At 37.1% G+C, this 25,362-nt stretch overlaps 2 protein-coding genes and 1 long non-coding RNA gene across 7 annotated transcripts; all 3 read left to right on the plus strand.

The window, feature by feature from the left end:
* Nucleotides 1–1,622: 1,622 nt before the first annotated feature.
* LOC110848559 lies at nucleotides 1,623–2,700 on the plus strand. The gene is made up of 2 exons (XR_002547753.2): nucleotides 1,623–1,967; nucleotides 2,084–2,700. It is a non-coding gene; the product is annotated as an uncharacterized LOC110848559 (long non-coding RNA).
* A 3,758-nt stretch (nucleotides 2,701–6,458) lies between these two features.
* LOC110849194 lies at nucleotides 6,459–13,482 on the plus strand. 3 transcript variants are annotated; one of them, XM_022096570.2, is made up of 10 exons: nucleotides 6,459–7,609; nucleotides 7,682–8,001; nucleotides 8,076–8,146; nucleotides 9,391–9,488; nucleotides 9,563–9,777; nucleotides 9,850–10,091; nucleotides 10,158–11,495; nucleotides 11,553–12,492; nucleotides 12,572–12,731; nucleotides 13,187–13,482. In XM_022096570.2, the coding sequence occupies exons 2-8, from the start codon at nucleotides 7,830–7,832 to the stop codon at nucleotides 11,982–11,984; spliced, it is 2,568 nt and encodes an 855-aa protein (XP_021952262.1). In that variant the 5' UTR covers nucleotides 6,459–7,609; nucleotides 7,682–7,829; the 3' UTR covers nucleotides 11,985–12,492; nucleotides 12,572–12,731; nucleotides 13,187–13,482. The 3 variants fall into 3 exon arrangements, with proteins under 3 accessions (XP_021952262.1, XP_035706951.1, XP_035706950.1); XM_035851058.1 differs by having other exon boundaries at nucleotides 6,459–7,463; XM_035851057.1 differs by having other exon boundaries at nucleotides 6,459–8,001.
* Nucleotides 13,483–16,901: 3,419 nt separating this feature from the next.
* On the plus strand, nucleotides 16,902–24,777 carry LOC110848554. 3 transcript variants are annotated; one of them, XM_035851205.1, is made up of 24 exons: nucleotides 16,902–17,087; nucleotides 19,387–20,156; nucleotides 20,238–20,424; nucleotides 20,650–20,786; nucleotides 20,881–21,058; nucleotides 21,129–21,370; nucleotides 21,453–21,522; nucleotides 21,611–21,742; nucleotides 21,826–21,917; nucleotides 22,027–22,201; nucleotides 22,289–22,419; nucleotides 22,492–22,531; nucleotides 22,593–22,748; nucleotides 22,814–22,847; nucleotides 22,928–23,108; nucleotides 23,183–23,374; nucleotides 23,519–23,575; nucleotides 23,645–23,678; nucleotides 23,758–23,792; nucleotides 23,880–23,999; nucleotides 24,081–24,126; nucleotides 24,197–24,270; nucleotides 24,350–24,424; nucleotides 24,498–24,777. In XM_035851205.1, exons 2-24 carry the CDS (start codon nucleotides 19,800–19,802, stop codon nucleotides 24,627–24,629), a joined length of 2,877 nt encoding a protein of 958 aa, XP_035707098.1. In that variant the 5' UTR covers nucleotides 16,902–17,087; nucleotides 19,387–19,799; the 3' UTR covers nucleotides 24,630–24,777. The 3 variants fall into 3 exon arrangements, with proteins under 3 accessions (XP_035707098.1, XP_035707097.1, XP_021951493.2); XM_035851204.1 differs by lacking the exon at nucleotides 16,902–17,087 and adding an exon at nucleotides 17,839–18,844; XM_022095801.2 differs by lacking the exon at nucleotides 16,902–17,087 and having other exon boundaries at nucleotides 19,242–20,156.
* The last annotated feature ends 585 nt before the right edge of the window (nucleotides 24,778–25,362 follow it).

A 25,362-nucleotide genomic window follows, 5' to 3' on the forward strand; every position in this document is an offset into this window, starting at 1 on the left:
ATTTTGAAATAATTTTTGCCTACGTGTCTAATCTTTTACTGGAAACAATGCAAATATCGGAGTCAAGCAAAATTTCTTGACTGGTAAACAAGACCATTTAGATTTTAGTGTCACTCACGCCACATTTGAGGTCTTGACTTTTTTGGACATATAATTATCCGCAGGATGTTACTTTATGATCAGCCGACCGAATTAAATAATTTGTTGACGGCTTTATATATGTACCTACAATAAAATAGGTTCTAACATGCCATGCATGGTGTTTTTGCAATTTGGCAATAATTTCCCCCAATTTTGTTGGTCAAAGTAGTTATCAAAGTAATTATTCTGGCACCGGCTGAGATGACATGAGTGGCATAAACATACATACACAACTTGTTATCTAGTCTTTAAGACGTCTGATGTCGATAAGAGCCAAATGAGTAATAATGGGACGAACAATGAACGCATTACATACACAACACAATCGAGGAAAACTACAATGCTTTAGATACAGACGCAATAAATGTCCTTGATTGTCCTTCACTTTCTCCTTATTAGTTCAAACCTAGCAATTTTGTGTACTTATAATATATGCATTTCGCTAGTATACTTACATAAGTATTCGTCAATGCGACATTTTCATTTTGAAAAAGTTTGACTTTGACAATATTATTAAAAGTTGTTTAATCCAAGACATTAATAAACTTGTTAAATATTATATAAAAAATTGCTCACGTTCTGCAAAACGGCTAATAAAGCCAATTTACACATTGGATTTTTAATTGTTTACAAGATTTGGACAGGGTTTAATTGATTGCAGCCGGCACTACTACTTTTATCCCATAGTTTATTTGCGGTCGAGCATACATAATTTTAGCATTTCGGCTTCGCAAGCGAGTGCTAATAAGTAAGTTAAGTTAACACGTATCATACGATGGTCAAGAAGAAGAAGGCGTACTGCAGATTTCCCCCTCGCAATTGGTGTTGGTCTGTTGGTTTATGTCCAGCCTTTGTATTTCCAGTCCAGTTATTATTCCTGTGCATTATCTTTTTTATCCACTACTTATCTAAAAGAATTCCGTTCAATTTTCCTCTCGGATGACGAAACGGAATGCAAATTGTGGATGTAATGAAACTTGATAATTAGAAATATATGTATGTAGCTACGTGCTCGGTGACTTGCTCTAGTCAATTTTGATACTGCAATTTATTTTACAATAATATCTACAAAACTGTTATTTTGAAAATAACTCCCTGCCTATTTTTATAGTAGCATGAACTTTATAAATAGTTGGAAAATGTGTTATTAGCAAACATGGAAAGCCAAGCATTCTGGAGATTATATTTGCCCAATCTCATGATAAATATTATACAATACAATCAACAAATAAAGAGAGGCATTAAACTAACGGATACAATTTATGTTACATATTTAGCTTGACAATCAAGCCGTTTTAATCTTGAATGTATTTTTCATATACTCCCCGTGGATAGAGGAGCAGTGGTTGGTTGGTGATGTGATCCTACTACTAAATACCTACCCATCATGCAAGGAAAGTAAAATGTATCGTGTAAAATATACCCATTTACAATTGTAATAATGAGACTGAAAAACATAACCAGTTCAGTTTAGCTTTAAACGATCGCCTCGCAGTCTTGCACGGGGCTACGAAATTGGTATAAATTCGGGGTCCCACCATTCCAGCAGCATCAGTACTTCTTCAGCTTCCTCCTGAACGAGCTACATACACAAAAGTATCAACAACTCTTTTCAACGAGTCTCAAATTGTCCCCCTGTCTTTAAATAAATCCAAGAATCTACTCAACAAAATGCCTGGTGGAGTCAGAATCAATCCCCAAGTCGTCAAGGGACGCTGGTGGTTTCTGAAGGATTCTGGAAATACTCAGAAGCCTGCCAACCGTTTGGACCTCTTTACCGGAAAGACGACCGAGGTTAAGACGCCGGCTGGGGATGCTTTTTCAAGGTAGATACAGAATTTTACATCAAATTCTTCCTAGGTTTTTATGGCATGAGTGACATTCCATCCCACCAAATCGTGTACAATTTGACTTAAAATTATATTCATTTCTTTGTCTACAGCAAATCCAACCCGAATCCCAACGCGTCTGTTTGGGGGAACGGAAAATCGTCCTGGTAGAGAGAGATCTGATGAGAGTCATTCTAGCTCGACTGTGGTTTGTCAGCCTCCTCGAAGATCATCTGGTAGCGGTATCGGTTCTGACACATACGGCTTGGATCATGAGATACGGATTTAATTGGTCAAGAAGAGTACGAAACGATCATAAAAATAACTTTTCGAATAAGTAATGGCTTTGTTTTGTTCCTGTACACGTACGCAGTACAGAATTTATAATGTAATTTATGCAATAATTTAACGAGTTACTTATATACTTACTACCAAGTTAAGAATTAATGTATTTTTTTACGATGGGATAGGTCATGCTCGATCGCTTACTTTTTTTGCGATCCTCGAGTAATAATCGTTTTTCTGAGGTAATATAATGTACTTGTTTTGTTACAAAGATATCTCATTTTGTACATTTGAACATTAGGAGCAACCAATTTTTATAGGTATTAAGAGTAATTACGCATACTTAAATATACTATTTTTAGGTTATTATACACACTTTGCTTAGATAGTTGGAAGTTTGATACTAATAAAGTCGAGACGAATATTTACATTGTAAATTTAAAAATTGTTAAACACATCGTTAAAAAAACCTCTCCTCTTTTCATTACCATAAGACACACACACCCACTTTACCGTATAATTTGGCAATACAATTAAACCCAAAATTTCATAGCATGCTCTTTCATTAAACACATGATCTCATTCATTAGTAATTACTTCCTTAATCAAGCAGTGACAATGCTAACTGAATAACTCAATGATAAGCCTGTCCTCATCTCTTGAAGATCAACCGCGTCCCAACCAACCATGAATGTATCGGGTGTCTGAAAGGCCATGCCTTAAATTCTCTCGTCACCTATTCATCCCTGGTCATTCATTAAATAGATTAGTACACATAGAAGAATATTGCACAATTGTAATAAATTTGTTTACAACAAAAATGCCAAGCAAAATAGAATCGCGATAACGCAAGTTGAAACACACGACGGTTCTTTAACCCAGCAGTCAGTTCAGTTGACCTCTCTGTTGTCAGGTCGAATTGGAATTGACTTTATAGTGTGAGTGAATTGTAAAATGAAACTTATCAAACATTTCGATGATAAGCCGGTCCAAATCTGAATGCAAATAAACAAGTCATTACTTGCTTTTCCTACATACTTCACTCACCCAACGAAACAATGCGCGGTGATATATATATATCTTTACTTATGTAGTCAATAACAAAATGTGTAAATGTGATTGGCATTTTGTGTAATGGAGTGGATAAGACTGCGGCAGCATAAAATTATCAAATTCATTTTTATCATCGCTTGAGTTGGTTGGTAAACAAATCCTGCTTGTACATACAAAAAAGAGAGATTTGACTCGACCATAACAAGCTTTTTTTTAATGCTTATTCGGTCCACATATTTATCTACTTATACTTTTCTCCACTACTTCTTGTAGTTTATGAGTGGACTGCTTGTTTCAAATAGTGGTTTGGTTGATTGGTTATAGGGAAAAGGGGTAGTTGTTGTAAGTCGTCGTCTGGAGGAATTGGGTTCCTGGTGGATCTCTGATGAATTGAAAATGAGCACCTTCATCATTAATCTTATCAGAGTTCTGGTCTACTTCTGGTTTCAACATTTTTTCATCGTCCACCACAACCTTCCTCGTCTCTGGGTCATTTAATTATATGAAACGTAGACCAACGAGGCGTATTTATTTACTAAATTTATACCCCAGTAAAGCATATACATACCTATTTATTTATTTATTTATCAGTCTGCTGGTTAGAGGAAGCAGGGTTGAGTAACAAACAATTTGTGGTGGTGGTATAAAAAAACGGGGGAAGATAAACAGACTTTTCGATATAACACACGTGTTTATAGTGTAGACGAGGTCAGAACAATGCAACGGGTCGGTTAGTGACAGGATTGTTCTGTCCTGTTTTTGTCAAGATAAAGAAAATAGTGCGCATTAAATTGGACGAGACACAAATTTTGGTCCACATAGTGCATGCACTTGTGGGAATTGTATTAAATGCAATGAGCTTTGTATCATGGATGACATTCTAAAAGTTTTATTGTTCCAAGCTTTCGATAGCTAAATAGCTGTTATCTTCTTCAGAGAGCGATATTGTATTAAATGCAATGCAAGTACCGATAAGCAGTTCCTTTTTATTTTTTGATGAAAAATGTGTGATGCCAATTATTTACTTTTTTGCGTACGTACCTTCATTTCATCTCGTCGGAAAGAAAGGAAGGGTGCATAATCCGGGTTACGTGATCTCGGACACATCTTTAGAATAGAAACTTACTAAACTTAGATGCATGCAAAAATCCACCAAAGTTTCCGTGTCTTCCAGATCTCCATGCATGTTGCGCTTTATTTTTCTTGCAAAATAACAAGGTCACAAACTCATCCCTCAATAATACATTAATATACTTAATTAATTGAGCATTGTTTCATGTACTTTGTGCAAAAACAAGCAGGTCAATAAACGCGTAATCGACCTTGCTAAGTCGTTTTAGTCAAATGATATAATATTACAAGAAATGCATGTATGGATTCCTGAGTAACATCACGTAGTCTAAAGCACGGGATCGATGGGAAGAAGGGGAAGTTGTGATGATTGTTAATTTGACATCTATCCGTCTACATCCTGAAATATTTACAAAAGGTTTCCTCCCCTGATTACGTGATCATCGTCAAATATACTGTGCTACTGGTTACCTTCTTGAAGATTTCGTTGAAAATGTTTGTCATCATCATTGGTCATTTGGCAAATCAGTGTACAAATTATTTATAAACCTCTTAATAGCATTATTTAATTGATGATCATCTATTAATAAGTGCATGACACATATTTATTTTTTAACCAAATGCTGCAGGTGTATTAAGATATGTTTACTATATAAAGGAGCTACGCAGCTTTACTAATTAATTTACGGAACACATACTTAAGACTCTCAAGCACAAGCCTCGGGGTTGGACCAGATCGGATAAAAATACACCCTTCGTGTAATGACATGACTAGCAGAAAAAATTTTACAAAAAATATACTCGGTAAAAGCGTCATATTTTATTTATATAATTCAATAATTTTTGCGCTCCTTGTTTCATTATTATTTCGAGAGTGATCAAAGGTACATGTATAATTTGCATAAAATTTAAATTCCTAATAAGCAACACCGATTCTTCATGGTAAGCTAAAGACTATCTGTACCACAAAATTATCAAGTTACAAATTATTCCGCATTGTTTTTGTAACTTTTTTTGTCTGGCTAGATGTGTTCTCTGATAAACCTCGATATTTGTGGCTGGCGATTATTAAATGCAGTCCAACTCGCATCGTTACTCGTAATTTTCTGCATAGCAATACAACTTCAACCTACAACTGCCCTTTCCAATGAGCACGACGGACTAGGAGCATTAACGTCCAACGAAATCGTCCGAAGGCCACTCCCACCAAAATTACCGAAAATGTGCAAAACTAGCCAAGTTTTCTCAAGAGCAGTGATGAAATGTGTGCCCAAAAAGAAAACCACTGTGAGACATATATGTCTCGCTAATATAGTCAATTTTGAAGATGAAGAATACAAAAGTCATCGGAATTATGAGTATGAGAATCTGATCTCTAACTACAATCGCTAAAAATGCATACATACAAAAAAGTGTGTATGTAGCTGGTGGAGTCAACAATGAGTCGCAAATTCTGTAAAGCTCGGCCATACTTTATAGAAAAACAGCATTTTTTTTATTCTGGTATAAATTACCATGTAGGTTAATCCGTGAATATGTACGATTCACAGCCAATTATTCATAGTCCATCCGGATTTTAATGAGTTAATCAGCAGCTCCGTAGTTTTATTACATAGTTTTATACAACTTTGTAAGTTTTATTTTATAATTTATTTTATTGGTCTTCAATTGAACACTGATAAGTTCAAGGGCAGTTGGAAAATTCCAGTTCTATTAAACTGTTATTGATATGAAAATTGGTGAAATTCTATCTCCAGCAACCCAAAGAAAATGGTAATTGGTCATGTATACATATCACAGCATCCAATCCACAACAAACCAGCAATTCACAAGTCATACATATGTGCCACAAGATTGGCCTCAATTATCGTGATGTTCCATCAAATATAAAAATTATTTCATTTCTTAGCTCAATTTTTGCATGTGTCTCACCTCCCATTTTCGCCAGTTTTTACCTGCTGCTGCTATTCTACATATAACTGGATATATGTCTGTCTGCCTGCCAATGAAATAAAATGCAAACAATGTACGACGCAGATGTTTGCTAAATACATTGCTGGAAATTGCGCAGTCACACAGGCCTAATAGAATTCTTAATAGCCAACACCAAACATCAACAGCTAGTAAATAAGTATTGGCAAAGACCGTCATAAAACGGCAAAAAATGCCGTGGTTGTGTGTGATTGTTGTAATTGTAAACCCTTGTTGCCAGGTTTATTCAGGATCGCAGAGGACGGCCACGAGTGGATTAGTGGTAACATTTTAATCCCAGAGATAACTATGTCCACAGGTATTTGTGGATATATCAGCATCACTTATTTTCACGGCATATCGGTTAAATCTACAACCTAAATGTTTACAATCAGACGAACATTGTATAAATTATCGCAATATTTTTTATTGATGATGATGATGAACCTTTATTTACTTGTCCCAATAAAAGGAGGCCGGGACGCTCGTTTGAGGATTAAATACAATCTATTTATGACTGGATTAGGATTATTTCCAGTTGTATAATGAATCTGAGAGTGTATATTTATGTAATGTACATAATAAGATGTAGCGTGACTTGGGTCACTCATTTTGTATGCACAGCTTTACAAAAATTGTCAAATTAAACCATGAATTGTTTTAGATTCGCTGCATTTTTTATGTAATTCATCGTGTCACATCGTGCCGATTGTTGGACTCTGGAATCTGTCGGCATTATTTTTTGGTTGTCACTGTCATCTCTTTAATGTCGCGAAACATTTTCCCCCAAGGGATTCTATATTCTCATTAAACTACAACATTTACCTAAATATGTCCTCCACATTTTGTGGAACTGGGATGACCATCCATAGTCACCCTTCAATTAATAAGATTTAGACTCGATTTAGACACGGATACGACCGACATCCTCGTCGACACACTGTTGTCGGCAGGATGGGACAAAATTGCATGACGATTGTAGTTAAAATTCAGTTTTGCAATAGCTCCACTTCAGAAATGTGCATTTTTGTGAGTAGACGTTAATACGTACCTGTTAATTATTATATTTGGTTGATTTTCAAAGAGCGACAACATTTTAACCATACATCACACGTACGAATCCCAAGTAAAAAATACCGTTCCATGATTCACAACTTTGTAAAGTGGTGGAGGTAGCAAAGGAAGTCGTAATAATATTCGCATAAAGGAATGCACACCAGTTAAAAGCGTGATGACCGCTGATTTTATTTTTTGACCCAGTTCGTTCATTCATCCCTTTGTTACTCTCAATCTCTCAATTATAGTAACTGATTCACTTTCATTTTCATTAGAGGCAGGTGGCAGAACATTGTTGGCAGAAGTCCTGGACTGCAGGACATGAACGAAACAATAGTCCAGTTCCAGTCTTGATTATTTTAGGAACCGTATTAGCGTTAAGTTTTACTTATTATCTGCGTACCGTGTATATAATTGATAACCATGTGCCACAAGAAATGGGTATCCATTTTCTGGAGTAGTTTGGCCTTCGTGTCGAGTTTATATTTTGATCGTGTCGTCGGACATGTGAGCTTAACATTTCCCCCGGCAAGAAGTTTTTCTTTAGATTTTTTAGATAACGTTAGAACGTTACCGCCTTGTGGGATGCCTCGAGGTAAGGATCCGCTTATCTGTTGTATTGTATTACTACATGTTCTGGGTTTGATAACATAACTTTGATGGAATAAGGTGTCCATGAAACAACGCTTATGGCTGGAGTACCGATTAATATTTCGTGGCATTTGGCGTACCCACATCGAGTGAGTTTACGGGGTGGGCGAAATACTTTGTCAAATACGGTATTTTGAGCTCCCAGGGTTTAGATTTCCAGGGGTGTTACACCCACAAAAAGACGAGAATCTACAAGGAGGAAACAATAGTCACACGATAATATAGGTTTAATGAAGAAATTAACTTTTTATCCGTGTCAAAATAAATCATTTTCATGATTTAAAAAATCCAAGGTATTTTGACAGACTAAAGTTAATTAAAATTAGTCAGATAATAACCTATCAGTACAGCTTTGCTTAGCCCGAACCAGGAATGATTAGCAAACCCATGTTTGTCAGTAGTATTCTATGAAATTATGTGCTACTATTTTGCACTAATTCTTCCACCAATCCTTCGTATTACTAGGCTCCAAATTCTAAAAATATTTACTATCCCTTCCCTTGACTACTTCCTAGTGGAGGTCGTCTCTATAGCCCCCCTGGTTAATTTTTGTTCATATTTAACTCATGATATTTCGTGAAAAAGCAGTATGGAACTCTGGTCCAAATTTTAGCTTTCTATGTTAATTTCTGAAAATCGGTGGGGGTCACCCCATAGGGTCCCTCTAGATGAAAATTTTACCAATTTCACTTCATATTCTTCCATTACGGGCCATTAGCAGCCTCTATACCAAATTTCAGCTCGATTGAATGATTTTGAAAAATCGGTATGGGTCACCCCCTCGGGTACCTCCGGTTGACAAATTCTCCAATTTCACTTCATATTCTTTCATTAGGAGCCATTAGCAACCTTTGTATCAAATTTGTCCTTTCTATGACGATTTTGAAATTTTGGTGCATAATACCCCACCCACTCCGATGACCCCCACCGGTCAACCACTGGACCAATGTCACCCATCTTCGAACTTGTTTCCTAACTTTGTCCAATATGCATATGGTAAAATTTTCAAGTCAATCGGTCAACTCGTTCGAGAGTTATCGAAAGACAGACGGACAGACAGACAGACAGACAGACAGACAGACGGACATGACAATTACATAAGCCCTGGTTCGGGCTAAAAATTCAACTCTTCACAAAGTCTGTTTTTGCGTAGGACTGTTGTCTTCTCCACGTAGATTCTCGTCTTTTTGTGGGTGTAACACCCCTGGAAATCCAAACCCTGGGAAGAACAGAGCTCAAAATATTACATTTTGACAAATTATTTTGCCCACGCATGTATGCAGTGGAAACATTCTGCAGGAAATTGAATATTTTTTTATATAAATTTCTACAGGGTGGATACAGGCTTGAACTTTTGGACAAACATGACAAATTTTTATTGGATTTGATAAAGCGAGACAAGTCACAAAACTATATTGAAGGAGACCCCACGTATTGCTACACAAATATTGACAGCATTTATATATGTTTTATAAATATCAATAATATGCTGAAAATTGAAATAGAGCTCAATGGCACACGGTCACAATACCCAGCGATTTACTTTGTGACACTTGCACAATTAGACTTTTACGACAAGCCAGTGAGTGGGCTAACGAGTACCGTTTTTGGTCGTGTGCCGATGTCAGGATCGTTAAGCCAAGGAGTTATCTAGAAGATTGCTCCAGACATGGACAGGTTATCCTTGTCGGAGGAGGAGATGGATGCAAGTGTGATACAGGTAAAAATAGAGATATTATTTTACATAATCATAATGTGGTACTGGTCTTGGATTAATTTTTAATGTAATGAGGTTGGTGGGGTCCAAGATGTCAATTTGAGGAGGAATGTCAATCCAGCCTTGATTGTGGAAAGGGAACCTGTGTCGATCTCGGAGGCACCGCCTTACCTCGGAAGCAATGTTTTTGTCCTCCGGGTCTTCACGGACTGAAATGTTCTCTAAAGAACAAGGCGAAACTTGCGACTAAAACAACTCTCGATTTGAGTAACCACACCAAACGGAAGTTGTCGGATAAAATGTTTCTCAATTATAAAGTAACTTAAGTTATACATATTTGTCATCAAATTGATTGGTCTTGAAATTTCTGCGAAAATATGCAGGTTATACACGCAGCCCAAAAATTGGATAAGGAAATAGAATTTGTCCTGGTAGTAAATGGGACGTCATACGGAGCAATAGGGTGGCGTCCCGCATCCTTGAACAAGTCGTGCAAATTATGGCCACAAATTGGTGGAAATAATGGAAGAAGAGTGACACGACAAAGTTCTAAAGCAAAACTTATCTATAAACCGAACGAAACCCTTTTGAGACCTTTAAACGACTTTCGATCAGAATACGGACCCGGAAAACGACAAAGGCCGGATACCCCAGCGCCACAGAAAAGTCAAGAATCGTCCTACAGTTCTATTAATCGAGGTCGTCCAACTTTACCAGAAGTAGAACCCCTTCCTGAACCTGAAACAGATAATCAACATAATTGCAGAACGAAAAATGATAAAGTGTTACCAGAACCAGAACTAGCTCCAAAGGTAAAAGCAACCCCAAAGCGTGAACAACAGTTGCAAAGTACCACTTCCAAGTCTAAATTAAATTCAGAATTTAAACCGGAATCGGAACCTAAAGCTGAACCTGAGTCCGAACCGACGGCTGAATCCGAACCAAAAGCAGAATCGGAACCAAAACCTGAGTCCGAACCGAAACCTGAGTCAGAATCACAAGCTGAGTCCGAGCCAAAATCAGAATCGGAGCCAAAAGCGGAATCGGAACCACAAGCTGAATCTGAGTCCGAACCTGAGTCCGAACCGAAAGCTGAATCCGAACCACAAGCGGAATCGGAACCAAAAGCTGAGTCAGAACCAAAACCCGAATCGGAGCTAAAAGCTGAATCCCAAACAAAAGCGGAATCCGAACCAAAATCTGAATTCGAACCGAAAGCTGAGTCAGAGCCAAAAGCTGAATCGGAACCAAAACTTGAATCGCAGCCAAAATCTAGGTTCCACCCCCAAGCGGAATCCGAACCGAAATCGGAGCATGAGCCAGAGAGTCGACTAAAAACTAGACCTGGTCCATTCATGCAGACAACTCCCTCAAAATCATTATTAAAAGGTCCCCCAGTTCCAGAAGAAGAATCAGAACCAGAATTATCATCTGAACCCGAACCAGAGAATCACAAAAGCTCTCCGGAACCCGAACCAGAAAATCACAAAAGCTCTTCGGAACCCGAACCAGAAAATCACAAAAGTTCCCCGGAGCCCGAGCCAGAAAATCATAAAAGTTCGCCAGAACCTGAACCAGAAAGTCACAAAAGCTCTCCCGAACCTGAGCCCGAAAATCACAAAAGTTCTCCAGAACCCGAACCGGAAAATCACAAAAGCTCTCCGGAACCCGAACCAGAATCAGGACCTTCTCACAAAACAAAAATCCCAAAAAAATCTCAGGTAAAAATACCGACAAATTTACATAACACAATTACATAACAATTATCTCTTCTCAAGTACTCCCCCAAGGGAGATTTCCATGCCATGGACTGCACAGACATAATCATCGGAGCGGTCCGAGGTGGCGTATACTCTCGCATTCTTGACTACTACACCCGAGATAGATCAACCCCTCGCCTCGACGAATTCTGGACACACGAAGGGTCAAACAGCATAACTTCGGCGACCGGGTGGGAAACTGATGACGGTCAATCAGTCATCATCTTCCGGAGAAAAGTAAAGTCATTCGAAGTAACAGATCATGACATCGAAAGTGGGATGCACGTAATTTGGGCGCTGGGTCAAGAACGTGGGAAATATGTTCATTCCCCTCACTCCGGTTTGGAAAAAGAGTCGCCATCAATTCCCAATTTCTATGAGAAGGACGAAATCAAATATCACGGACACGGGGGTCAACGGGGGTCAGGGTCCACGTTCATTGAGTTTTAAGTAGAAACGCCAAGCGTGGTTGGTCCATTGGTTGGTTGGGTCTCACTAAATTTGTTATACTCAAAATTATGTTTTTTACTATTTAGCCATTGATCAAATAAAGTATGCGTAATTTTATCCATTTCAGCGTATGTAGAGTGATTAGTTCACCTTGAAAATGCTGGTAACATGTAATTATTCATCAAACTGCACTTGAGTCTTACCGTGGGAATTATTGTGCATATTATTGTGCAGGTCTGTGGCATTGGGTATTGTTGTCTGTATGTGGTACCTGTTTGTACATCGAGATTTATGAATACATAAGGATTAGGCGGATTGTGCAATCTTTGCATAGCTAATTTTGCTCTTGTTGCAGAAGAGGTTTCAACTCGAGTAGACTCAATTGTTTTCCAACCAACCAACAACAATTCGATTTAAAATGTTCACCAAATTTTGCTCAATACTTTGCCTAGTTCTGGTTGCAGTTATCTTTGCAAGTGGAGAAAATGCTACTCAGCCTGTCGAAGTGGTAAGAATTTTAAATTTTGTTTTTTGACTATATAATAATTCTATCTTTTAAAATTATTTAAAATTATTTTTTTTTCTAGTCGGAACCTGCAATTTCCGTGAACAATGCTACCGTTTCTGAGGCAAAGACTAAGCGTACCTGTGCCTGCGACGATACAAATGAAACGTTGGTTTGTGCTAGTAATGGGATCACTTATAAAAATCAGTGTAGATTTCAATGCGCGAAGGCCAGGGTTTCACGTAAGACGATAAAAAATCTCAATTAAAAATTTGTGTATCTGGCAGGGGTGGGGAAAATACTTTGTTAATATAGAGCTTTTTGGGCTCCGTTCTTCACAGGGTTTGGAATTCCAGGGCTGCTACACCCACAAAAAGACGAGAATCTACGTTGAAAATACAGCAGTCACATGAAAATGCACATTTTCTGAAGAAATTACCTTTTTATCGCTGCCAAAAATGTTGTTTTCACGATGAATATTTTAACAGTGATAAAACGTTAATTTTTCACAAAACCTGTATTTTCATGTGACCGTTGTATTTTCGTATGATGCGTCTTTTTGTGGGTGTAAAACCCCTGGAAATCCAAACCCTTGGAAGAACCGAGCTCAAAATACTCCATTTTTCCAAAGTATTTCGCCCATCCCTGACATATACCTACCTTCCTTTAAAATATTCCACTCCATTGTGATTTTCAGGCCTCCGAGTAATTCGACAAGGACAATGTGGAACCTCAACTGGGACTAGCGCCTATTGGCAGAAAGGATTCAAAGGAAAATAATTACTACTTGTTACAACATTCATCTGCATGTACATGTCATGTCACGTCTTCTTAACTCATTCAAAATCTTAGTGGCACACAAAAAAGTAAATCAGATCATGCTGAATGAAATTGAGCGAATTTGTGAAATAAGCAATATAAAAATCTTTGTCATATTACTGCGAATTCAAAAAATATTTTATTATTAAAAATCTGCCAACTTATCAAATCACATATTATTGACGTGGCCCTGTAATTTACAGTAACTTCTTTAAAATCAAGAGAGTGAAACGTCAAGTTAATAACTCTTTCTTATTACATATTGGATCACAGAGAGCTTCATTTGCCTGCCTGCATTATTCTAACTGTAACAACATCAACAAACGACATCGAGCAGGTTTGTGCGAATGGGGGTTGTTCTAAGCAAACGAGTCGTAAGTAATATAGTTTTTGGCGTTAAGAGCAGATCAAGCAATTGCTTCGTCGTAATAATCTTGAGTCGCCAACGCCCAACTCGAATCTTGAAATCTTGTTTTTCTTACCACAACAATTACCTTCGGCTGTGTGTTGAAAGTGTCAGGTCGGCCCATGCATTTTACGCTATTCGAATTTTATACTTTTCTCATGATTCTTTATTATCTATATTCTTACACATTTATTACCTATCTTACCCGCTGGCATGCATGAGACACAAATAAAATATAAATGGATACATTCATACACCAGATTCCGCCGCAGATTGGTCTAATTGTTTTACTCGTCGTCGTCGTATCATCATCGGCAAACAAAAAGGAAAGCAGAACAATAGAGACAAAAATCATCAATTTAATAATGAGGGGTGCATTTTGTTGGAATCTTTTTATGTGGAGAAATCATACCAATAATGAGCTTAATATCACTCCAACATGATTTCGGCCTCTTAATTAATGTTGACTTGTTGTGACATAACTCATTAGTGCAAAAAAAATATTATGGGTCAACAATTTATGGTCAAACTGGGAAGTAAGTAATGTTGCGTGGTACGATAATTTTTTTTGCTAAGTTGTTCCTAATTTTACACGTCGGACATAATTTTTAATCACATATTCGAAACGTACCCTTGTAGATAAATAAACAAATAAATAAATAAAGATTATCTCATTATTCACGATTATCTCGTGAATCTTTGATTGTGCTGCTGCTATTATTGGTCCGCCCATTGTATTATTCGTCTGATTTCTTGCTAGTAAAGTCATTCATTGCCATCATCCCTCTGAAGACATTAAAATAGCTCCTTTTACTGTTGCATTGCATTGCATTGTGTTGTGATGCATAGCAGAGTTCATTCATCCCATCATCGTCATACTAAAAATCAACATGTATCTATTACTCTGAATAATATGCATGAGGAACATATCAAGGTGTGATTTTTATGAAGGGATAGATTAGATATCGCAGGTTAATTTTTTTAGCTGGGAAAGACACCACCACACCACCAGACAAACTTCAGCATCATTGTATTTATTCTGTTGCATCATTTCATTCGTGATTTGAACGGGAACGTCAAAATCAAACCCTTCCGATCAAATTGTAGACGTACAACCTACTAAATCCGCTTTTCGAATATTGATCCCTTCCGTGTGGCCGAGACTCAAATCTATAAAAAATCTGATTGATGAAAAAAATCTCAACCCTAATCATGCAATCTGTCTTTTCGCTAAAATGAATGTCATGCAAAAGAGGGAAGAGATATGTACATAGTAAATTAAATTGTTTAGTTTAACCGTTTCTTGGTTTGGCCAATCAATACATTTGGAAATCAATTTCAAGATATATAAACCGTTCCTGACGAAATGTAATAATAGGGTGAAATCAAGGTGGGAACTTAAATTTCGACCTTCTGGTCGGAGGTCAAAAATATTGACGGCGTTGATTTCACGGTAAAGTTTCTTTCAAAATGACACCTAATATTAAAATTTAGGTGATTTTATTTTGGACCACACACGCTGATCCCATATTAACCTAAAAAATTGGCAGGATCCTCTCCCTCCCTGAGGTCATATGTAAGATGTCACAAATCGATCTCAATTATCTCGATCCGTTCTCGAGTAATCCTGCTGACCGACGGACAGACAGACGGACAAAGTCTTGACATAGAAGTGTTTCACCCTTATAATAACTCGTTCGGTTCCCTCTTGTCTGACTTTATTTATTAAACAAAATAATTAACCAAGTAAATATCGCATGGGATATTTAATTTGAACCGAAAACTGTCATAGCGGTGAAGTTAAAGACAAGTTCAACGCATAAAAATCCTCATCAATCAACCAGGATTTGTTTGGTCGTCTTCTTTCGTAGTCGTAATTATAAGAGAGGTACGTACATATGTACCTACAAACTGAAATAAAACCACCAGGGAATGCATAAGACGACTTTCTACATGATGCGATAATGGGAACAATTACTCTATATCTATGCATTTGTTCAGCATTTCATGGGATGAGAGATGAGAATGCAGCTCTTGACGTATGCCATGTACTCGCTCATTGTTTTTCTCCATCTATTTAAGAAGTTTGTTGGGTGAAATTGTTACCACTACCTCTCCATCTCAAATGCGGGTGTAAATTAACTATGCATGAAAACTGTGACCATTTTTTTCCTAAATAACGGCGCATCTCTCGGACTTTGACGGAATAAAATAAAAGTGCATGCAATTTAAACGAGTTCGAAGTTAAGCTTAAATCAATTTTAATTAGCTCGACCAAACCAAACGTGTTTTTTTACCATTTGATGTGACAACGAGACGAATGAATAGAAAGATCGACAACAACCTATATTTAAACCTCACGATAATCCGAGTCATTCAGAGTCAGAGATCGTGTCAACCACTTGAAAAAATCCTTGAGTATTTACAACCAAAATTTAAGAACTAATGAAACTCTGTAGAGAAATCCTACGCATGTTTACCAACTCCAAAAATTACACGGATCAATAGAACATTTAAGATGCCATGTATATGTAAATATGCATGTGTAAATAAATATGTACTTAATAATCTTGTGTCAATTCATGATACCAAATGTGTACCACTTAATTATTAGTAGAGGCACCTGCTAAATTATTTTTCCTCCGAGCTCAGCCAATCCGCAACTGTATTAACATTTAACAATCGTAATTTTTAAATTGGTCATCAATTATGCCAAAGTAAGTTTGTAGGTATGCATGCATTCTCAATACCTTAATTTTTTGTCTTCACACAGAAGAAGAATAGATACCTGTACGACGCGTGATGTCTCTCATTCTTCGCTGGCTTCGTATCTTGAAGAAGTTTACTTTTTGTATCAACCAAACCACAACTTTACCAGGTGCCAAGTCCAGTGAGTGGAAAATAAACAATTGTATTTTCAAAAAGATATTTCCATATTGGGATTGTGTTTGATTATGTCATCGAGTCATCTCATCATTCATGAAAATTATTTACAATCGTCTTCTTCCAGTACTTAACCAACGATTCACTGTCAGTGAAATCGAATTGAATAAAAGTACATGAATTAATCAATGTATAAGTATCGGTTTGAAGATGATTGCGTGCAAAAAAATGACAAAAGTATCGCTGCGTGATACTCCTCTCTTCTTGCTTCTGCCTTTTTATTCACTCTCTAGTTTGATCCGAACTTGGAAGCAGTGATAGGTCCCGATTCATGTGATTTCGACGTTTTCTGATCCAAAACACGAATCTGGACATTCCAAAATCTGGTCTGATTAAATAAATTATAGTTATTTAACCCTGCCTGGACGCTTAATTGTAAGTATATACTGCGTGGTGGAAGTAGACAAAGTGGTGGTGGTGGTGGCAAAAGGTATGCAATAGTTTGTGTATGTAAGTAAATTTCCAATTTGCAAACATACAAAACCAGATTTTGATATTTATTAGTCAACTTGTCGGGTTTTCCCCTCCATTCGTAAGAAGGAGATGTTCTCCATGTTATTATTAACCATGTTATTATTATTGCCACTTTGCTGATTGACTTTGACAGATGGAGAAATTGGCTGGTGCATGGCTACTCAGAATTGGTCTTGCGTCGCACATTGTTTTGTCCGATTCAATATATGTACACAGTAAGGTCCAAGGTATTAATATATCAAATGGGTGCCCATTAAAAGCAGAGATTAAACAACATATACATACTAAAAATTTTATCACGGTATTTCCCCCTTGTTGTCCTCGTGGAATGCATACTTTGTGACTGATGGAGATTTAAAAGGGTCATTTTTCACTTCATCCTAGCAGAATACTTAAAATAAGTACTTATGTAATGCTTATCATTTGACCAACTATTTTCTTAAAAGGTGCATTTCTTCTAGACCCAGCACACATAATTTATTAAGTATTTAATAGGCGAGCAACTGGATTTGCTTTTTATAACCGTGGGGCCAATTTGCGACAAGCAATTACCACCCTTCCTCGCTTACCTGGGGAAGATATGTAATATGTATGTAGCTGTTACTAGAGTGGATCTAATGGATTGGTTGCATATCGAATTTTAAATTTTAAACTGTCTTATATCCATTCCAAAGGCAGAGATAATGACAACATTGCTCGCACTGCATTTCAAATCTGTTTCTTCTCTTGTGGTTGGAAGAAAAAGAAGCCGTGGTGGTGTTATTACAAGTGAAAACTACCTACTTCCTGGTCTTCCTCCACTCCTCTTGCCTCCATTCTTCGTCATCTTCTGCAACTGCATCCATCCACAAGCAGTCGATATGTAAACCGTCTCAACGAACATGAAAAAGTGGCGTCATACAGTAAAATGATATCACATGAAAATTATGCGATTTATGACCTTCGACCTCGTCCTCACGGTTTGACGGCGTTGATTCGGTGGTAAAATTTCCTTTAAAATTACATCCATTTGAAAATCATATATTTTTTACCTTTGACCTTGTCTACACGGTCAAGGGTATGTTGGAGGTCAGAAATATTAACTTAATTGAATTCGTGGTGAAATTTCCTTTAAAATGGCACCACGGTATGAAAATTCTGTGCGGGGTGGTCCGATTTATCCCATTATCTAAATCGACCCACAACTAAAAATTAGAAGTACAATATCGAAAACGGCGTTTGATTGTATGTTGAGACGTTCTGGAAATATCCTGCTACAGACGGACTGACGCACAGACAGACGGACAAAACGATCACAACAAGTGGCTGCAATAATATACATATCTACTGCAGAAGGACTGACTACTACGGAATGCTATATACTACTACAGAATGCAGCTCTAGTTGTTCTCTTCTTTAACGATCTTGACGCTGAGTGATTCGAAATACTTGGTGTGCACACATTCTGCACTGCTCCAACAAGTGAATGGTCTTATTAGGCATATATTTATTGCATCCATCCACTTGCTCCATCCTCAATGTATGCAACAGGTTTAGGACTCACTTATGCAGTGGCTCAAAATTGTAGATTTATCAATTCAGTTGGCAAAAAGTATTCTTGCACATGCGACTCATTCATTCAAAGGAGTTGAAATTGGATTTTGACCACAAGTTACAAGGCAATTCTATTTTTGCGACATTTCTCCTCCTTCTGCACGACTCTTGACATTTTAGGTTTGTAAAAAAATTTCAATTCTATTTCTTTTTTTAATTCATACATACGTTATCTCTTCAATTGTGCATCTTCACTCGAAAATGCACATGTATGTAGGCTTCCCCATACAAATTTGCGAATTGTAACATTTTTCATGACACGAGTTTTTGTCGAAAATTATTCTGCATTGAAATAATATTCGCATAACTTCTTCTTGTGACAATAATAAAGAAGTTGACAAGGGTTGAGTGAGAACTGCTGAGAGATTTAAGGATGAGAAGGAGAGGATGGATTAGCTTAGCTTAGCTGGTTTTTCAGTCATCCATCACAGCAAAATGTATATGTGCAGAGAGACATGAGACTGAGACCCCATAGGTGAGAATAATGTAATGGAATGGTAACAAACAACCTGTAAGTTGGCCTAATCTTGCCTGCGGTTTCGTTTAGTTGGACAGTCGGTGCATTGTCATTTTGAAATAAGTGGAGTCATCTCGACTCATCCATCGTCCCTTGTGGCTAAAAACTAAAGACTAACAGTTTTGCGACTTGATTTGATTTGCAGGATACGACGAGGACGCCACGAGACACAGGGAGACCAGAACTCAGCGGTACAGGAAGTGCACAAGATATAAACAATTGCTCTGATACTGAACAAAAATCTCATTGTGGTTCCCTCAGAGGAATAGTTTTGTTAATTTATCTCTGAAAGTTTTAAGAATAAGCAGCAGCACATGAAGTCAGTCTTCTCTAAAATAGAGTAAAATGTGAAGAATGGGTGCTTTGCTTTGTGCCTAATTCTATAACGCCACAACTTTCGTGGAGAGATTCGATTTCTTAATCGGGCCCCAATTATTGGATGCTCATGAGCTTACTAAATAAGTAAATTGTTGTTGTGGTGGAACGACGTGCTAAATAAATAAATATATACCTACCAAATATAATTTCAAAAGTATACATATTTCAAAAAATCTCAAAATGTGGAACCGTGCCCAAATCACGTCGTCGTGTTGCATAATACTCGTGGTGGTGTTTACCTCTGTTCAAAACAGTGGCAGTGTTATGGTCGTGACGGGAAGCAAGTTGTTATTAGACTGTCCAGGAATGGATGAGAATCCCGTGATAAGTGTAAAGGGAAGTGGAACTGGGGATAATTCGCCTTCGTCTTCATCCTCGTCGTCATCGTCCACCTCAACTCGTGGGGGAGGAGCAGGTTTTAGCTCTTCCGTGGAAGTTGGAGGTGATAAAAGTGACGAAGCCTGGGACAGATTCAGACCAATGTTACTCAAGTGCAAGGCAGCATATCCCATAACGTGGGATTTTATGGGTAGCAAGGTAAGTGAGAATTTATCTGTTGGGACAATGTGAGACTTTTAAAATTTCTGAATCATTAACTTACATAATTACTCATATTAGCCTCCAGACTTGTCCGTCGAAACCATTGTCGAAGTGGACAATGTCCTCACCCCGACGAAACGTTGTTTCTACTCGAATCTCAAAGTTTTAGCGAGTGGCTACACTGGGAAGGAGAGCAGGACGGGAAATTATACTTGCAAATCCTTTGACGGACAAAAGAAGGCTTCGATTTATCGTTTCGCACATGGTACATGGTTTTTGCACAGATATATTTATCTTTTTGCACATGGTTAGTCAACCGCTTGGCTGTAAAAAAAGTTGACTTTTTAGAGAATATCATCTGCAGTTAATCATCACAAGAACGAATGCATGCATGCGACGCGATGATGCATTACTGCTTTTGTTGAAGTGCGGATTGATGTGATTTTTTTTGCTATAATTATTTAAACAATGCCATATTTGGGTTGAATAGATGGAACGTCCATTTTCAACACGAGGAAAACAATGGAGGCGAAAGTTATAGTGAGAGGGGGAGTGGCTCAAGTCTTTATTCCTTGTACGGCAAATATACCTAATCTTAACGCAACGGTGCTCCGAATTCAGGATGAGGTGCTATTTTAAACGTTTAATTTGAATGATTTCCAATTTCTATTTTTGCGGTAGGAATAATAATAATGCTCGACTGATTTGCTTTCATATGTAGAACAAAAATGTCACATTTGTGTCATTGGATGCCAACTCGATTGAGCAAAAGTATGACCCAAAAGTTGGATTTTTTCTCAGAAGTAAAAATGTGACGGCACTTTCGGGAAAATTTGTATGCTCGGGGACGTATAGGAATGAAACGGAAGTTGTGGAAATAACGGTGGCACCTCCAACGGGTAAGAAATCCAGGGAGGAAGTATTTTTATGTATGAAACTTTACTACATATGCTTTACTTTGTAAAATAGATTTCATTGTCAGCCCCACAAAACAACATCAAACGTTTAGAAATTCCAGGATTTCGGTGTCCTGTCGAGCAAACGAGCCAGTAGAAATGAGACTAAACAACACAAATGTCAAGGTGCAACAACACCTTCAGGAATTAATGTACAAAACGGATAGTCTCAAATATGGGGCGATGGGGGAGGTTTTTACTCATCCGAAACAAGAGGTTCTCAAGGGAGAAATCAGTTGTGTTAAGAAACTCACGGTAATTTTTAATTATTCGCATTATTTAACTAATTCTATACGGGAAGATCTTTAAGTTCGATTTTAAACTAAATATTTTTTAGGGAGAAGTTCTTTACACTTGGAAATACGATACGGATTACATGTGCACGTGTAACTGGACATTGAAGCCAGGTATGTGCATACATACATATATACGAGCAAATTATGTTAAATGTGAATATTTATGCTGAGAAATTTTAAATATTTGTGTATTACGCAGATTTATTCAAAACGACGCGATTTTTCTTCCTGCTGGACAGAACTCTTCGAGGTACGATCCGAGCATTTGGTCTCAACACGGAGGGCGACAGCTACTACATGAACCTCCCAACTCCGAGGGGAGAACTTTCTTGTAAGAATTATCTATATTCAGTTAATATATGTAAAGTTTGAGAAATTAGTGATTCGACTTTTCTAAAATATTAATACGTGTAGGTACCAGTCCAAAAAGTGCCAAAGTTAACATGACCTACATAGCGTGTGAGAATCCGGTGGAATGTCAGATTAAATCGGCTTTCTTAAACTGGGTACGCTTCATAAATTCGAATTTCGAGAATTCATTGAACTGAATCGTTCATTAATCTACATAAATTTGAATATAATTTACATATATTACATGTATCTGTTGATCCCTAGTTCGACTTTGATCATCGAGCGTACGCAATGGAAAGTGCATTTAGCGATGAAGATGGCGAAGACGCTGCAAACCAAACCACCATAAGTCAAGGGTATATTCGGTCCGGAATTATAAAATGTGGCGTTGAAGATTACATAACGACGAAAATTGCCATTGCCAATTTGGATACGTTATGTAGGCACACCAAACAATTTTCAAGCTTTGGGAAATGATAAAATGCAAATTTGTGATAAGTATTTCTTTAAATTTGTGTGTATCTAGATATTGACTCGATCCCTATGAAAAACTTGGTGAGGATCATTGCACCAGAGAGCAATGTATTTGTGGGAGACAAAATGCTGTTCACCTGCATTTATGAAAAGTTTCAAATTGCTCGAGAAGCCAAGTTTGCGGTAATAATCAGTCTAAATCTAGAATTCGTATGTGGTATGCACTGACTAACTTTGTGCTTATCAAATTATCAGGTTCAATATAAGAATGGGACTATCAATTTTCTAGAAATTGGTAATGAATCTAAATTAAAAATATTCTAACTTTTGGCTCATTTGTGCTTTTTGTTGTGCAGATAAGATGGATGATCGCTACTCCTTCGACTTGGAAAAATATCAGAGAACGTCTTACATCACTATTGACAGTCCTGACATATCGTCACTTTTGTGCTTTGTACCCGTGTGGAACTCAACTCAATGGAAAAACACTTCACTTCCGCTCAACGTTTCAAGTAAGGTTTCTACATTAATTTAAACCATTCTTAACTTTCTTATTTAATTTTTCTTGTATTATTAGCCGCAAGCCCTATAACAAGCGATTCTCCACTAAAGTAAGTCTAATTGCACACCATTTCTAAACCAGTCCGACATTAATACTTACAAAGCACTATTTTTAACTTGTTTTTTGAAGCTGTCCAACTGACTCATCTCCAATAATCATATTACAACGAAATTCAACAATTTCATCAAGAAGAGTTCGAGTTCCTCATTTAGTTTCAAACACTACAATTTCTCTGTACAATCCTGTCAGTGAAATACAACTAATTTGCCGTGCTAATTATCCAATTCAATGGGTGTACAATGACGTACCGGTAATAGACATTTCTAAATTTTTACCTCGGCTTTCTCTTGATTCTGATGATTGATTGAGTTGTTTTATGCACAGCTCAACACTTCAAAAATTGGGAAAGTCCCTTGCAGCCAGTCCAGCTCGATGAAAAAGGTTTACGAAGCCATTCTTCACATCGACCCCTTGAAAAAAGAAGGTACCGGAAACTACTCGTGTCGAAAGACGTTCGCAGTCGTCCCTCAGAGTTACGTTTACGTCTATGCTGTTGGAGATGGGGACGCCACTTTTGTAAGTACTCCATGATCCAGTGGACCATGGCCCATTATGGATCAGAATCACTATGATCCATTCCATGATCCATAGGGACCGTTGCATATCTACGTATATTGAATTGAATTGAATTTTATGTTTATACTAAATACGATACGATAGGTAAATGAGGGAAGACACATGCAAGTCGTGAAGCATACGGATGATCCCAATCAAAAAGTGATTATGATATTCAAATTTTATACATGTTTTATTTTCATTGTCTCACCACTGAAAATCGTTTTACAGGTGATTCTTCCATGTCAAGTGTCCAATCCTGAAGGTTAATAATTTATAATGATTACTACCTTGTTAAATTATAAATTCCAAACTAACCAGTTTATTTTGTCTCGAAATTTCAGCCAAACCATATTTATTTCTGGACCATGAAGATTCTGTTAGAATTATTAAAATAATGAAGCATCATAATAATTTGTCATGATATGCATGTCATTCTAATACAAAAATTGTGTTATTTATGCAGGAAAAGATTCAACGGTTGGATTTCTCCGAGGAATTGCAGTATGATCCGAGAAGTGGATTCGAATTGGATTTATCCCTGGCACCAGAACCAGTGACAACATTTATTTGCTCAATGAGCTCGGTATGCATTTTTAATATTTAATTATTCTTACATATAAACAGAATATTTTCTTGAATTAAATCTGTTTATTTTAATTCAAAGAACGCAAGTAGCTTCGGAGTTTTGATCACGTTGAGAAAGCAGGATGGTAATACCCGACAATTGGTATTGTATGTAAAATGGTATGATAATCTAATAAAGCGGTACAATAATTATAGGAATTTTTGCTGCTGGAGCGAGTGGTGGAAGTGGGTCATACAAAGACAGCCAAAGTAACGGAATGCTCATCGGCGTAAGTCAATTATTTATGACAAAGTCAGACATTAAAGAGTGCAATGAATAAATATTGGTATGCATTACTTTTATTCTAGGTCACCGTGATTCTATTGATTCTAGTCATAGTTTTAACTTCAGGATTATACCTCATGTACAAAAAGTGTCAAGAGGTACGCACATTCAAACATCTCTCCAAAACCCAAAAAATTAGAATATGTCCTTCCTAACTGACATTATTTTTAGGCCACATCGAAAACTGCGGATGTTAGCCAATTAGGAAATACGACGGGATTTTCATCATATGACGATGTCCGAATACAGGCCGATGACAGAGAAAACATTGTTGGCGATGGCACATATAATCGATTCAATTAAGGTTTTGGCTAGTTCCTATATTTTTTGCAGTGACAGTGAAAAAGTCTTTCATCTCGAAGAGAAGAATAATATGCAACCAGATTTATTCTTCTAACAGATTGTTGTGTGTGCTCTAAATAAAAACAAAATGTCAAAAATTGAATACAAATGCGAATTGCCTCGTTCTCATTATTTGCTTTACATGAAACATCTATTATTTTCATTATACCGTTGATATACGGAAACTGGTTTTGTCCAACTCAAGTTAAGACTAAAAATAGAATTTATGGTCAATTCGAAGGTCTGAAAATCAAAATTATCTGTAAAACAACTAAAACAACTTGAGATATTTGCATGTTCAAGATTCTTGTAAGAGTCACATCACTATTAATTATGCAATTGAATTCCATACTTTCCTTGAGTAGGTAAATCACCCGAATGATTGATGGACAACGAGAAGTAGCCCTATAATTATCAAGACATTCTAAATAATATGATGACTTAACTTTGCTCTTGTTTCTGCAAAATCCCAGAGGCGAGAAACTGTCTCAAAATATGAAATACGTACATAAACAACCATTTGCCAATAATTTGTACTTTGTAATTTTTAAAGCAAAACTGTGTTGGTAGCATTCTGGTAACAACCTTTACATCACAAATAAATACATGCACACTTATCCATTATTAAATAATTTATGAGGTGAATTTTGTTTGAAATGAGCTTACAACAAAAATTAAATAAATATTGCGACCT

Source organism: Folsomia candida, unplaced genomic scaffold (assembly GCF_002217175.1).
Source record: "Folsomia candida strain VU population unplaced genomic scaffold, ASM221717v1 Fcan01_Sc004, whole genome shotgun sequence".
NCBI lineage: Eukaryota > Metazoa > Arthropoda > Collembola > Entomobryomorpha > Isotomidae > Folsomia > Folsomia candida.